The 17,308-nt window shown below is 40.3% G+C and overlaps 1 protein-coding gene across 1 annotated transcript in view; it reads right to left on the bottom strand.

Annotated features, from left to right (window-relative positions):
- Positions 1-17,308, bottom strand: part of PREP (prolyl endopeptidase) — a 199,451-nt gene that overhangs the window by 52,501 nt on the left and 129,642 nt on the right. The window contains exon 10 of the mRNA XM_075597539.1: positions 6,486-6,589. Within this exon, the coding sequence (XP_075453654.1) occupies positions 6,486-6,589 (104 nt within the window). The remainder of the gene's footprint in view (positions 1-6,485; positions 6,590-17,308) is intronic.

Raw genomic sequence — 17,308 nt, forward strand, 5'->3', positions numbered from 1 at the left:
AAAAAATGTATATAAAAAGGAAACAAATTGGGTTTTCTCACAACGTTAAGCAAAGAAAAACAATTTTCTATAAACATTCTTTGATGAGTCTATTTTTGACAAATGAAATGCAACAAAAGACTGAATGTCGCATGTTTTCTCTTTCGCTCGGGACGCATGTATAATTTATGCATTTCATACAATAATAATTTTACTATTATATTATCATATAATATATGTACAATATTTAACTTGAAAGTTTCTTTCCTCTGTTTCATTTTCCAGGAAATAATCCCCCCAGCGAGCGGTCCCGATACCCTACAGCACCAAAGAAGTTATTAATCGTTTTAGGCATTGTCCACTTTAAACAAGGGCAGCAAACATAATTCTAGGAATGAGAAAGCGCGTCCAACACCTCCGACTGGGACTGTAGGAAGGACACTGGAATCTTGCATGTCATCGTTAGAGCTGGGACATTTCTCAGGCAGGGCAGCCACCTGATTACATGTCACACTAAAGTATTGGCAGCAGCAGAGAGCTCAGCTGACAAACTCATACCTGCCATCTCAAATCAATTTCCCCTCGAGGACGTTTTAACACATCACAAACCGTGCTAAAAATTGTTTATTTGTATTTTTTTTGGTGTGTAAACAAAGCTAAACAGACTTGTTAATACATCCATAAGAAAATCATGTTAATGAAGTCGTCGTGGCTCAGAAAACACAACCATGGGAAATAATTCAGAGATGTCTTCAGGATGCAGGCACTTCCGAGTCCTACTCTTCTCACAAACGATTTGTTTAGTCCACCCCAGTAGTTTTAGAACTTTCCAATACTGTACATACCATATGATCCTAGTGTGAGCTCCATCCTATTCCATCCTATTCCATCCTTTTCCCGTTTCAGTGGGGGGGTTTTTGTCCATATTTCTAGGTCTACAGTTTACATTTTGTTGTTTATATACATTTGTTTTTGTTGTATTGGTGCACATATGAAAGTTACAAAGTACCTTTTATTTTCACTTTACTACTAAATTGATGTGTTTTTTTTTTATAGTATCCTGTGCATACCGGTTTTGTTAAAAAAATAAAAATAAATAAATAGATGTAACATGATCATTGAAGAGCTCACAACAACTGCTGTGGTGGATTTTCTCCTAAGTCATATCTCGACCCTCGTTGCTGAATCCCTGCCCCAATGTAGCCACACAGGCTGCCTACTCCTGTGAACTGACCGTAGTTCTGTTTTGGAACATGGCTTCTGAACCTCACAAAGGAGAATTACAATGGCTCCCTTTGAGATGACCTATGAGTCAGGAGGCATCAATACAGAACAGCACACAATTTGATATCCTCTTTTGGTTCTTTTGCTGAGCTAGTGAATTCTGAGCGATCGTTTACCCCAGACACATTTGTGAACTCCTCATTCTATTTCTATCCAGTCTTACTTCTAAATCTGTTTTTCTATAATAAAAAAAAAAAAGAATCTCAGGAGGGAAGTTTTCCTTCATTTCTTCTTGACAAATAGAGATAGATAACATGGAAACCGCAGAGATAGGTTCACAAAAGAATTAACAGTTTTGTCCCGAGGAATGAAATTTTATAGATAAACAGCTTATCTGGGCTCCAATGTGACAACAAATACGTTTGCAAGAGCACATTTCTCTAAACTTGATTTAGACGAGGTTCTCAGAGGCATGAAAAGCACTCTATAGATAGCGGTTTCCCAAACAAAAAAGCTCATGCATTTTTATCTGGCTATTGTACAAGACTTTGGAAAAACAAATCTCAAGAGCATACTGTAGCTGCCCAACATATGCACTCACAAAGCAGATGTCCTCAAATACATGCATAAGTAATGTATATTCAGTGGTTTAAGTTAGGAAGCTTTTCAATGCAAAGGAATGAGGCAATGATCATCTGTAGCACCGGTACCCAACTAAAGACTCCAAAAAGATTGTTTGTCTGAGGGATGTGTTGATAAATGCGCTAGAGAGAAATGTCACAAAAAGATCAGCAGCTAAATCCTCTTGAATTGCCCAAATAATCACTTATGCTGAAAATGGCACATGTAAACATCACAGGTCCTAATTAGCATATATAGGTCACGTGGCAATTTTTAATCTTCTTTCTGCTGGTAGAGATCTCACCTTTTGAAATCTATTAAAATAGACAATAAATAAAATGATCTTCTCTGAAAGTATCTCGACGACAAGCAACATGCCCAAGTAGGAAAGTTTGGGAGAGACACCCTTAACTCCAGGGACCACTAGCAGCGGAGATGTCACGTGTTGTCAAGTGTTGTATAAACTGGATACGTGTCTGGTAGACACAATGTGGCCGCCAGACTTGAGCTTATTTCAGTGGCCAATACAAATATACAATGTCAACTGGAAATTCAGATTTTAGGGGGAATTATTGCTTTAAATATGTATTTGCTGCTTCAACTGTTAAATATGAAATTCACTTAAACTTCCATTGATTCTGATACATCTAGATCAGGGGTGACCAACTCCGGGCCACCAACAGCTCAGGTTTTAAGGACATTCCTGCTTCACCACAGGTGGCTCAATCAGTGGCTCAGTCACCGACTGTGAAAATATGACTGTCTTAGGCAAGCCAACACGTTTGATAGCTTTAGCTGTCACTTCTGCAATATTAGATCAGCAACATGAGCAAATATTAAAATAATATAGGCTTCGGGGGGGATTGTTTCTTTAACTCAAATGTTTATATCTTGCCTCCCCATCATATCCTACTCTTGGACAAACACACAAATGGGTGTTAATCCTGATTTTCTTAAGCTGTAGCTTCTGAAGTTAAGGTAACATTTAAACTGCACTAAGCTCTGCGGGGAGCTCCATTTTTGATAGCCGTTTCTGACTTTCGACAGGTAAGGCATTTTTTCTATTGCATTATGCCGGCTCAGACAGTATATTGCTACCTTTCCAATGAATGAATGTACAGTATGTGCAGTAATAACGTCCTCAAAGTGTGGCAGCTGCCAAGTGCCAATGTCTAGCCCCTTCAACTCAAACTTCCAGTGGAGGAAGCACCCTACTGTTTGTATTACTGTGGGCTAAAATGCAATAGAGAAGACAACAAAGAAATCAATATGACCGAGCCAGCAAAGGCTAACATGTTATATTTTCATCAAGGTCTTATGAGCGGCTGGGGTATGCATGTATAATATATAGAGATATTCAGCATCATCATGCAAACAGCATGTTCATATTCAGCAAAACATTTTCTTCTAAAACAAAATATTGCTTCAAGGAAACCAGCTGACTCAGCCTGCTTCAGAACACTTGCGTGCATACTGGAAATCATTACCATCTGACATCTGTTCATTGATCTATTAACTCTCAGTCTACTCCTGCGCTGACAGGTGTCGTTACATAACCATCATTACAACATGTACCCTAGGAATGACGGGACTTGAGAGAATGGCTTGTCCAAGTAAAATGAAGTCGTGCAGAATATGCAGTGAGCAGTGTGCATGCACCAAGACAGATTAAGTCCTTCTTAACTTGACCCACTATTAATCAACACCAGAACTTCTGAAGCTCAAAAGAGAACTCAGAGTCAGGATGAACAGTTCTTTAAAATATATTGCTGCCCATGTAAACATACCACAACCCCTGCAGGATTATTACAGATTTTAATGGCTAGAGCAGGGCTGTCGCCATGCGGCCTGCACCCAAGAGATGACAGGGGCAGAGAGCGCCCTCTTTGATTATGTGGGCCCGGCAAGCACTGGAAATTGCTGCCGGGCCACGCATCCCCCGTTGGTGCATGGTGCTACATCCTTCGCTGGTGTGCACTGGAAGAAGGCCACTCGGCAACGGAGGCTCCCCCAAGGTCAGATGTGGGGCTATTGTGGGGGCAGGGGGAGCGGATCTGGGGCAAGGAGGTATTGTGTGTGTATGGTGGGGGAGAGAGCAAGAGTGAGAGGGGAGGTTGGTAGAGAGAGGGGGAGGTTGGTAGAGAGAGGGGGAGGTTGGGAGAGAGATGGCGAGAGACAGAGGGGGAGGTAAGAGAGGGAGGGGGGATGGGGAGAGATAAAGGGGGGATGGGGAGAGAGAGGGGGGATGGGAAGAGAGAGGGGGGCATGGGGAAAGAGAGAGGGGGGATGGGGAGAGAGAGAGGGGGGGATGGGGAGAGAGAGAGGGGGGGATGGGGAGAGAGGGGGGGATGGGGAGAGAGGGGGGGATGGAGAGAGAGAGAGGGGGGTGGGGAGAGAGAGAGGGGGGATGGGGAGGGAGAGAGGGGGGATGGGGAGAGAGAGGGGGGATGGGGAGAGAGGGGGGATGGGGAGAGAGCGAAAGGATGGGAGAGGTAGAGAAAGGATGGGAGAGGGAGAGAAAGGATGGAGGAGATAGGGAGGGGAGGGTGAGAGAGAGGATGGGGGGTGAGAGGGGGGATGGAGGGGGAGAAAGGATGAGGGAGAGGATGATGGGAAGGGAGATAGAGAGAGAGGTAGGGAGAGAGGATGGGGGCGAGAGAGAGAATTGGGGGAGAGAATGGGGAGAGAGCGAATTGGGGGAGAGAATGGGGAGAGAGAGGGTGGGGGAGAGAGAGGATGGGGGAGGGAGAGAGGGGACAGCGGGGAGAGATATACCAGCCACATTTACGTATTTTTAATAAGGAACACACAAGAAAAAAAGTGTACGGGTACTGTAGGTTATACTGTAATGTCCGTTTATAAAAAAAAATCTGGTGTCGCCCGAGTCTTGCATTCGGACTTGACAATCCGACCCCAAGCTCTTCTGAGTTTGACAGAGCCTGCTGTAGAGATTATTGCCCGTCAACTGATTGCTTTACTAAACAATCTGCTAATATACTTAGTTTGATTGTATATATAGAAGATTAGAATTTAGATTGCAAACTCTAATTTCTTCATGTATTTTACTGCTGTGAAGTGCTATGTACATAGATGGCACTATACAAATAAATAAATATATATATATATATATATATATATATATATATATATACACACACACACACACACACACACACACACACACACACACACACACACACACACACACACACACACACACACACACACACACACACACAGTGTTCGACAAACCTATACATTTGCATGCCCCGGGCGAGTAGATTTAACATCGTGGCGAGCTCCTATTGGCCCAAGCAGCACACGTGTGGTACTAGGTGGCGAGTAGATTTTTTGGTGATTTGTCGACATATACTGTATATATATATATATATATATATATATATATATATATTCATCTTGTGTGTGTGTGTGTGGGGGGGTATATATATATATATATATATATATATATATATATATATATATATATATATACACAATTCACCAAAAAATCTACTCGCCGAACAAAAAAATCTACTCGCCACACATACATACATACATACATACATACATACATACATACATACATACATACATACATACAAGATGATTCCCTGTTAGATTTATGTTGAAGATAGGCTGCATTAAACTGGGCTTTCTGGTTACTATGAGAGCTCCAAGCGTCAAACTCTAATGGAAGGATTGTCTCCCCATGGACTTTGTTATTTACGTGCTCATCTGTCTACATATGGGTTTGCCTGTTTTTTTCTGTTCCCTATGATGCCTGTTTTTAGAACTAGATGCTGGTCAAATCCAATATCTCTGTCAGGATCCGTAACTCTGATGTCTGCGGTAGCTACCTGCAGTGCTTCTCAACCTCTCTGATATTTTCACTTTGTTTACTCAATTGATGTGGACCGCTTTATTTTTTAAGATCGTGTTAATATGATTTAGCAGACCGCTAGTTGATCTTTTTTGACGTTTTCTTGCTCATGTATAGGTGCCCCTCATATTGTGTTTATACTCTCTTGTAGACCCATTAAGTGTATATGGCGATACATGTGCCCACCTGCTTCGGTCTCGATCCTTGTGTATAGAATGTGTTCCCCTTTGCCATTTATTTTATGGCATTAGTGGTTATATTTTCATCTGTTGATTTCACTCCATGCCTCTAAGTATCTTTGTAGGTCTTTCTTTCTTTTGTTTTTCTTCCATTATATTGCTTTCTATCTAATACGGTTTCCGACGCAAGTGCTATTTTATCGGAGAATGAATGGTTCTACCATTTACTCTCCTTCGGTCCTCCCGCTGTGTTACTAGATTTGCCACGCTGTTGGGTCGACGTTTTCACAGTTCTTTTCACTCTCTCTTCCGGTACGGATCTTTAAAAAAAAAGTGTGTTTGTTGTTCTCACACTTTGCCCTGAAAAATGTCCTCCTGGGACCAAAACGTCAGTCTTGTCAATAATGTCTCGATTATAATATAAACCCTTTTTCCACTTTGTGTGCGCTGTATAATTTCATCTTAGTCTGTTTATTGTGTTACTTTTGATACAATACGGGCAAACTCACCCTTAGATGGTATATTACTTTGAGGAGTGTCAATTGACCTCCTATAAGTTTACAGATATACAGTAGAAGGGAACATGTTATTTGTTTTATTACCTGAACTGTCTGGTAGTCAGAAAGTTCAAATCCTTTCACGGTCACCTCCCGGAAAACCCTGGGCTCCAACACCTCTCTGGTCAGATCACAGTGATAAATGATACCTAAAACAAGAGATCCGGATTGGCAACTTAGTACACATAGATCATTAGAAGAACAATGGATCAGATGGCATGGCAAACTATAATGAATGATAAAAACTCTGCAGTGTTAGAAAGCAGGCATAAGCACATTTATACAGTGAATAATTTATAAGCACTTATTCACAGGAAAAAGATTACTTTTATAAAGATTGCTCAATTATTCCTTATAAGCAGCTCAAAATGATGGCAGCAACTGAGCAATTTCATGTTTTAAATGTAAAAAAGGTCATCAGCGACTAACTACGGTCAGATTTTTAACATTTCATTTTGAATAATTCATCATATGATTCAACTGTGTAGCAATTTTACAATGTTCTAAAACACAACGTGGCTTTGCTGTTTGTGTCACAGATAAACATAGTTGAAGTATAAAAATGAAGAGCAAAAAATAATGTTATTTAAGTTGTACAGTGTCATCAACATATTAAAATCACTTCAAATAATAACACAGATTAATCACATACTTTTTTCATAGTGTGGTTATTAACACTCATTGCCCATCAGGACTCCGCAACAAATTAGAATGTAATGAATCTGCTGCATCATATGGATTGTGTGGATTTTGTTGCTTTAAGATTTGGGTGTGTTTGAGGTTTGTACCCTCCTAGATCACCCATTTGCCATTTCTTTTTTCCATAGTATATTTTTTGAGTGCTACAGCTACAAAGCATTACAGGCATACCCAGCATTAACGTACGCAATGGGACCGGAGCATGTATGTAAAGCGATAATGTACTTAAAGTGAAGCACTACCTTTTTTCCACTTTTCGATGCATGTACTGTACTGCAATCATCATATACGTGCATAACTGATGTAAATAAGGCATTTGTAACAGGCTCTATAGTCTCCCCGCTTGCGCACAGCTTCGGTACAGGTAGGGAGCTGGTATTGCTGTTCAGGACGTGCTAACAGGCGCATGCGTGAGCTGCCGTTTGCCTATTGGGCGATATGTCCTTACTCGCGAGTGTACTTAAAGTGAGTGTCCTTAAACCGGGGTATGCCTGTAGTTAGAAATTGCATACTGTGGTATATCACCATTTGAACATCCCCCACAATAAAAAATAGGGTATTCAACAGTATCGGAATCCACATGAAGAACTCCCACAGATTAACAGAGCAAATACTGCACATTATCACTTGTTAAACTATTTCTACTGTAAGCAAGTCAAAGTGATTAATAAAAGGCTGGAGAAGGTGCCTGTCTTTATGCTCCCTACCACTAAACTCTGGTGCACCAATTTCGTTAGTGCCTGGTCCACTTTCCTATGCTCTATTTCATCACAATTAGCAATCATTTTTGATGCTTACCACATAAACCATTATATATATGGTACAGTATGGCGGCAGCTCCCTGCTTTCTCTCCACTGCATCACTGAACGCTCCCCCCTTACCATATTACTGTCCCACTCCCTTCATCATCAGACAACTCCCCGCTGCCCCCTCTCTGCACAATGGTTCGTTCACCGCTCCCTACCTCAAATTGGCGCCCAGCACAAAGGTTCAGATCAACAAAAGGGTGCTAAGCTTTAGCACGCCTTTACGCCCATTTATATCAATGGCGTGCTAAAGCGTGGCACCCTTCTGTGGATCTTGGCAAAAGTGAGTAATGAAATTCATTCTCTCTGATTAGCAAGGTGCCAAAACATGACAGGAATTTTGACCCCAAAGAGCAGGGATTTCAGTAATGCCCAGGATTTCAAACCATTTAGCCTATAAAAAGTGGATTACTTGCCATTAATGACTGCCAATGGCTACTGAACTTAAATGAATACACACTTTTACAATCCCCCAAAATATATATTTTTCGAATTAAGAAAGGTCATTATTTCGAAGACTTTGACCTTAAGTCTGGTGATGCAAGAAGAACTTTCATGATCTGCTCTTTAATTACACTTTAGGAAAGCAATAATTGATTAAAGGGAAGAAACCTGAGCAAAATAAATGTACTCAGTCCAGAGAGATTAGAAGCATTATTAAATACAATGGCTTTGGAGAAAATATTTCCTTGTATTATTTATGAAGTTTCCCACTTCAAAGCCTATTAATCATCACAACACTCAGGTAAAATCAAGCACTAGCTGAAAGTAAAAGATATTAATAAGATGCACAAAAGTCTCAAAAGGTCTTTCCACTTAAAAAGTGGCCGTGCACGAGATGCATAAATAAGCAGCTGTATTCTTTCATCACTAACAATGTAACTTATCTACATTATGTCAAAGTAAAAGTTACCGGTAACATTTGCAAGCTTTTAAAAATATAAAACTATGGTAATGAACCTGTTAACATATTGGGCCATATTCGGAAAGCAGTTTTCTGTATTAGAGACTGATTAGTAAATATGAGCCATTGTCTTTGAAGTGGGAAACATGGTCTTAAATTTCCCATAGTCTGGAAAGTGTAACCTTGGGCAAAACAATACACATCTCCTACAAACTTTGGAATGTAAGCCGGGTGTCATAAAACAATTAAAGTATTCGGTATCTTAATAATCTGGCACGCAACAGGTTAATTTGAGTTACAAATTGCATCTTAAGAATATAAGGTGTTGTTTTTGAAGTGAAACTTCTTTAGCGGCAGTTGGTTGGAGACGGAAGTCAGTGGTGACGAAGTGACATCACTCCTGGCAGAAAAGGCCGTCAGTATTGCCAGCTTCCACCAGGAGGAGGCAGCGCTGGACGAACGAGGACGGACACACACACACACACACACTCAAGAAAACCGACACACACAAAATCCGGTCGCAGATCCGCCGAGGGGAAGAGAGTGGGGGCTGCTCCCGTACTCAGACAGCGGCGGGGATATGGAGCCCACCTGCGCCAGCTTGGTGATTGTATCCCCTGTACACCCCTTCACCGCCAGAGGAGCCGGCAAAACATCAATCTGCATTTGATGAGCGGTGAATCCCCCCAGTGAGCCGCTGAGCACATCCTCCCCCCCCCCACCCAGTGAGCAGCAGAGCACCCCCATGTCGCCGTACCTCCACCAAGCAGGACACAGATTTGCCGGGGGAGAGAGTGGGGGCTGATTCGGGGCACTCAGACTGTCCCCCCTCTCCGTGTCTCTGTACCTCTGCCGGGGGGGGGGGGGAGGGGACCTGCTCTGGCAGAAGGTACCAGCACACACAGCTGTATCTGCAGCTCCGCAGGAGGGGGGTGAGGGGTGAAGAAAGTCAGGATATAGGGGGGGCAGGACCCCGAGTACACACACACACACACACACACAAAAGGAATTATCAATTGTTATAAATATAGAAGTGCAAATAGCTAAAACACATATTCTAAGTCAAACTTGATTGCGTTTTGGCACTGAAATTGTGTTTTGATTTTTAATTAGAAACATCCCCATTACAAATACAATTTCTGTGACAAAACAGTGACAAAAGACAAAGAAGTTTCACTTAAAATGCGTGTGCTCAGGGGGCACACACGTAAAGCTCTTTCAACGTACCTTAAAAGACATTCCTCAGTTGATCTGTGTAAGGCAAGGAGATGTGGCCAACAAAAGATTTCACATACAGTATGCCCAGTTTACGAAAAATAAAGATATCGGGAATCTGATACGATTCATAAAAATAATGAACGTATCTTTGCGACATTTGGAATCTGATGGTTTAAATGATGTTAAACATTCCATGATTGCAAAAGTCAGATACCCGTTTGTCTCAAACGTGGGAGTAACCTGGTGAAAATGTATCTCTTTGCCTACGGCAAACTCACCTGAACGCAACGAGGCGAGTCCCAAAATTCTAGGAGGTATGGGGATAAAGTGATGAGTATTTCTATACCTTTTATAATTCAAAAGAACAACTATTTTCTCTCTACCAAGCAATACAAATTTAATTAGAAATTGATGATGGGGGAGTTCAGGACACACCCCAGAAGGTGGGCTTATTCAGTTTCCAATGCAGGGTCTTTCAGGATAAAACCATGCATTTGGGATATGAAATCAGAACTCAACAGAGGGAGTGGTCTAAGCCAACAAGACAAGTGAATTCTCATATTTCCAACTTAAGACCTCCCGAGAAGCCTAAATGTGGCAATGTACGTTAGGAATTTCTGTTTATTTTCACCATTCTGTTATGAAACTGTCTGCATATATTGTACGGTAGGTTTCTTGTAACATTCTTTTTTCTGTAACTAAGCACTGTACTAGTTTTGTATATTAAATCAAAAATTTCATTAGTACTGCTTTGGTCTCTAAGTGAACTCTGTAGAGAGTAACTGCATGTTCACATTGACATTTTGCTACAATAGGTTTTTGTGAGTTAATTACATATTTTTCTTAGTAAACAGGAACCAAAGACTCTGAAAGTAGAACTTGATAGTAGAAATTGATAATATTTATTTGGTGGTGGCAGCGATTTAAGGTTATATTTATGACGGATTAGCTGTGTCACATATGAAGTGTCCGTGGAGTTAAAATTGGAGGTGAAGAACACAAAAGGAATTGGACTCTGCACTTCGTCAGCAACTCTTCAACTGTGAGAACTTGGTTTTCTAAATGCTCTGACAATTTTTACACATCTATAGATAAACTTTGTACGCTTCTGTTTAACCTTCAGTGCAACACTTCCCACTCAGGCATGATTTTTACACCTGCTATTTCATCTCCTACTTCTTATCTCCTCCAATACCTGGGAACTCTCTCCTCCTACCATTCTCTCCCTGCATCTCATCATGCCCTTCCTATTGCTTTTCCAGTTTGCAGTTTCTCCACTCCTTTGTAAACTTTTCTATTCTCTTTACACTGTACCACTATTTACACACCTCTTGCCTAACAACTTCTACACCCCTCAATAAACCCCACCTCCCCCCCTAAATCCCTTTCTCATCTCTATCTCTAGTCCTCCTTGTGCTGCTGGGATTTCTCTTCTAGTCCTGGACCCAGCCATATACACACCTGCTCTCGCCCACGCCTCCCTGCCTCCTCATCCTTCCCTACTAATTGTGTTCACCCATATAATTTAATACTGACTAACCTGAAAACTCACTGCTTAAATTAAGCATCCCAATAGCCTGTACTCATGGCTACTGTCCCAAACAAATCACTCTTACCAACCATTGTGGCCACGCACTGTCATCTACTGCACTTATTCCCTCGCCTGCAGTCTCTAACTCTCCCAACATTCCACTTAGATTGTAAGCTCTCCGGGGCAGGGATTTCCTTTCCTATTGTATGACTTGCTTGCGCTTATTGTATTTTTATAATTCCTTGTAGTGAATTGTTTTTGTAAACCGCTGAGTACACGGTCTGCGCTATATAAATAAATATATACATACATATAATACATACATTAAGGGGGGATATTACTAATTTTTGGGGCTCGGCAGGGCGATTGAGTCTGCTAGATAGCTGTGTGTATTAACCCTTGTCACATACACAAGTCACGTACTCACAGATATGCCGTTTCTGACTGAGAACATGTGTTCTTTATAATTAAAATGTTTCCTATACAGTATATGGCATTGCATCTATTTGAAAAATATTATTATTGCTGTTAGTAGCAGATGGGACCAATGTTAATTACACATAGTGTTTCATTTCCTTTCACATACAGATCACATGTTTTCTACATACTGTGCTAAAATCAATGACATTTTTCTCCTCTCGGTATGGGAATTGACTGTTTTTGACAGCTAGCAAATGCTAATGTACCACTTTGTATAGGAAGAGGGCAGAGCAGTTTCCATGTCCATTCTCTCCTCAGTCTTTGTAATTAATGTTTGAGAGTAAAGTTATACAGCGCCTCCAACACAAAATACAGCATGAGCAATGAGAAGTACCAACACAGTGAGGAAAGGATTGTACTGTAGGATATCATAGAAAAGTCAAATGAGACATAGAATTTCGAGTTCTGCAAAGTGGACATTTCCGTTAATAAGTGTTAAGGATGGAGACAGCCGTAAAGACCCTCACAGGAGGTAGTCCAATCTATGCGTTACATCATGTACAAAGAGACTTGAGTAAAATCCATGAGAAAGCAGTTTCCCGTGTGGAGGAAAAAATGTCAATATTGTGAAGGCATGAGCTTTAGCCAAATAGAACCCTCATGGAGAACATATCTCAGTTCACATGTTCTGTTTTAGAAACGGAAATCCACAAAGAAGAGTATCTGCTTCTTAAGATGAAAATTAACAGCATACACGACAGATGGACACAGGGTAAACGTGTTCATGAAATATCCACTATGCCAAATCTTTTTTTTTTTTAAACTAAAAAAAAAAAGTAAACGCGAGATGCAAAATGCTCATTTCGGTTATACAAATAATAATATAGTAAATAATGTAACAATGTTGTCTCGTCTCTTCCAAAATATGATTAGTGTAACTGAATACAATAATTTTGAATATAAAAGATCATAGCTAGCAATTTTGTGAAGGACAAATAATGAGGCCCATGTGTATTTTGAACAATTTGGCATATCAATGTACACACATTTAGTGCAGTGGAGGGGCAGTAGTAACAGTATAACTGCTAAGGTGAAGGGACCGATAAGTGTGATATTTTAAGCTCACTGCCTAAAACTGAACATGCTAGTTAATTAATTCTAATTTCAAAGAAAACGCATCTGAGCCTTGAGTGGCCATGAGTGATTGTCACATGAAATCCTCTAAACAGACCTCGAATAGTAGTAGTGGCAAGACTGCTAAAAAGTTTGAGCAGGTTTTTCAATAAACTCCTAGGGTCAAAATTACTAAACAGACGTAAATTGGGTGAAAAAAGTGCTATATACTCAGTGGCGGATTTTGCTTTCTGCCGCCTGTAGGCGGCCCTCCTCAGTGTATGACATCATGACGCATCACATAATGCTGAGTTGTTATTTCAAAAGACATCACGCGGCATGTGACACAACGCTACAGGAGAGGGCCCGCTGCTGAAAAGGTAAGAGACACAGCACACAAACAAATTGCCTCCCCTCCAAAAACTGCAGCACTAGGCTACAGCCTACTCAGTCTAATGGGGAATCTGCTCCTGTATGTACTAAAGAAATGTAGTTTCCAAGATAAGTTACCACTGTATTTACAACGCTAACTGCATGTAAAAGGATTGAATTCAGAAACAATATATTACTATAAGTTGCTTGCACATTCATTCTGGTGAATTGATGATGAATGTAACCTTTGTCCTTTTGAATACAGTTAAGTCAAACTACTGTGACGAAAAGCATGTCTTTTGCCATCAGCCAATATAGAAAAACACAGTAAATATATGAATACAGTTCACCCACCTAACACATTTCAAGCCACTGGATATGATGGAATCCAGTGCACATTATTCTATGTAAACAACAAAGAGAAAGTGTTACACCCACCTCCCCGGGGAAAACCAGGAGCATTCCTGGCTTGTTAATCATGACAATGTGCATCTGCCCAGCATCAGCAGCAGCACTACTCCAGGACAGACAAAACTAGTTGTCGCCATATCAGGGAAAGTATTTTCAAATAGGCTGCTCTAAACCTTTCGATTCAGAACGTGAACATAAAAAGTCGGGGTCAAAGCCGACACACGTTTCCTTAACTTCGTGAAGCCTTCTGGAAATTAATCTTCCAGGACTTCCCTGCATATTGTATTCCTTTATGCCCAGCCAACTTTCCTTGTTTATGTGGGAGAATACCTCATCGTTCACTGAAAAATGTATATAGATGTTAAATTCTTCCCTGAAAAGAAATCTCCCAACTCAATACAAGTCAATGGATGATTGAGAGATCTTGTACATTTTGCTACCAAATGTACCTGAAAAGAGTTTAAGATGTTTACCTGTTTTTTCCCCAAACTTAAACAAGAAAAAAAAGACCCCAGCAAGGGTGCTTGAGAAAGCAAAATACAGTTAGAATTTCTCCCTCCCCCCACCCCCCCTCCAATGAAAGTCAGAGATCTTATGCATTGCTTTCCCTTTTTGGTACTGATGTATTTGGAAGAAACTATGTTTAATGCTATTTTTGATTGCCTGCGCATTACACAGAGGTTATTCTCTTGTTCTGCTTTTCCAACTCTCCAGTAATGGTGGCAGTCTCTCGGAACTGAATATTCAACAAGGTGGCAACGACGAGTCAATTTATTAAAAAAAAAATATTATTGCAGTAGTATAAAATCATAGTTATATCAAAAAGTTATTGCGCCTGACAAAGGTGTAGGAAAGTGTATTATAACAACGATTATACACAGCTAGGAATGTTATGCAGAAGAAATAATAATATATTCACTAGTTACACATGAAATATTGTGTATTTGCAGATAGTCAGGTTTATGGCCAGGTTAATGGGGGCTTTCATTACAAGAATGAACAATCATTGTGATTCTAAAAAAAAGTTGCTCGGAAAGGGGGAAGCAGCTTAGACTAAAACACATACAATGAAAATATTACATTTCCCATCTCCTTCGAGAGGAGTAGATTGCAATCATTTATTCTCACATCACATTAAAAAAAGTATAAAGGTGAAGGGCCTGAATTGTCTAAATGAACGCCCCCTCCCCCCAAAATATTCTTGATTTTAATTTAAAGTAGAGTCTAGGATATTTCTGCCAAAATATAAATAAGGGTTTAGGAAGTGCCACACGCATTCGTTATTAGACTGTAAATATCAATACAGCTTGGGCGCCATTCTCAAACTACACACATTTTACATTGAATCTTCCTGATATCCCCCCATTCTAATATTATCACCAAAAGCATTGTGTAGCTTTGTGGTTCAATAATTAAATTGTACCATTTTCCAAGCCACTGATTAATTATTAAAAAAAAGGAAATAGAAAAGTAAAAAAGCCAATAAAAAGACTAACATTGAGAAATGACGTATAAGCTTCAGAGCTTAAAAAGAGATACCAACATTATTACCTTTCACTCATTTAGTGTAGCTCTTCCACACTAGGATATTTTAAAAGTTAATGCACATAAAAACATATGTACTTTTATTTTTGTAACCAAAAAAAAAAGGAAATATTAGAATATGTAAGTTTCAGTATGTTAGCCCTGCCAAGCCTGCTTTGTGATCATGTGCATACGCCAGTGCTTTTATGATCTGTCTTTCATCTCTATTAGTCCCTTACACTCCGTTTTTCGCTCTTTTCTCCATTCCAGGTGCTTCTGCCGTTGGTCTTGGAAGTTACAGCCACATGTATGGTCCTATTTGAGAACATACAAATGCATCCAGCAACACAGTAACTGGTTACACACAGAAGAAAGGAGGTGCCGTATCCTTGCTTTATAACTAGTAAAGACTTGTATGCACTTTTTAGAGGTGCTCCAGATCATGCCAAAGAAATACTGGAATTCCTTGTAGCACAGAAGCACTCAAATCAGGTGTTACTTCCCAAACTACTTGGCCTTTAATTGAAAATGTAAACTAGAAAGGCTAGTGAATCCATTAACTTTCCAATTATCCCTTGTATATTCTGATGAACCCGATATTGTACTGTAGGAGCAGAAACAGCTTGGCTTCACTGTACTTGAAATTCCTCACCAGTGTTCCATCTAAACACCTCTCACTCCTCCCTGCTGAGATCGTACATCATCTTTCACATTTGCATATTCAAGGGGAAAAACAGCTGTGTATATCATAAATACCATTTATATTTCAAAACTTCTTTACAATATGCGTCTCCGTAATAGTCTAAATAAAATTATTCATCAAATTAGAGGTTTGAAGATTACTTCCAAGGCACTGATAATCCCCATACACTTCATTTCCGTGAAGCTTTACCTTGAAGCAATAGACGGCTATTAGTTAGCAAAAGGGTAATTTATGTTTAAAATTGGCATGCTTTATGCTGCATTTTACATGGAATCCGGAAAATAGTAATAATAGTGATGAAGGCTTTGATGCAGAATTGAGGCGTAAAACGATGTGCACTGGTATTGATTTCTCTGTAGCATCTGGATTAAAAAGGTATTAAACCAAATTCACTCCTCTAAAAATGTTTGAACATTGTTTGGACTATTGATTTACTTACCAACAAAATGCTGTACGTTGATGAAGTAATATTGCTGGAATGAATATACTGTTGATATTACTGAAATGGACTAGGGGGTCTCTGGAGAAGGATTGACAGCGATGTTCTGTTTCCATTTTGTCTGTTCTGTTATTTTCTGTTAGTGTCCATTTTATGTGTAAGAATGTGTGAGTGTGTATGAGATTCGCTCACAGTAGATTTACGACTGTGCCTGAAGTAACGACCACATTCCTGGTATCAAGAAGAACCTGATTCCTATAGAGAGCCCCACAATGGGGCTGGGCCTGCTGCGAGGGGGGGGGGGGGCCGCCGCAGCTGCGCCTACAGAAACTCCTGCTCTCAAGAAAATTGAGAGCAGGAGTCACGACGGAGCGCTAGGCCACGCCCCCCCGGCGGTGGAGCCAATGAGGGCGAACCTGCCAGGTGACATCAGGGCCCCGCCCCGTCACTCCCCCCCCTGTAGCTCTCTGCAGACCTGGAGACTCAGCCGCACGCGCCGCCTGCCGCAGCCTAAGAACTTTGAATTCTCAAACTACTGCTGAATTATTGTATATGTATTTTTTCTTTTTTATGTTTTATATTTCAAATAATATCTGGCCAAAGACTCTGACTGGAAACTACCAAACAGATCAGTGGATCCTGGTTGGGTTATTATTATTATTATTCTTTACCTGGTAACTAAACGAAAGAATTCCGAAAATGAAAGGGTTCCACATTCTATTATATT

This window comes from Ascaphus truei, chromosome 4 (genome assembly GCF_040206685.1).
Source record: "Ascaphus truei isolate aAscTru1 chromosome 4, aAscTru1.hap1, whole genome shotgun sequence".
NCBI classification, from domain to species: Eukaryota; Metazoa; Chordata; class Amphibia; order Anura; family Ascaphidae; genus Ascaphus; species Ascaphus truei.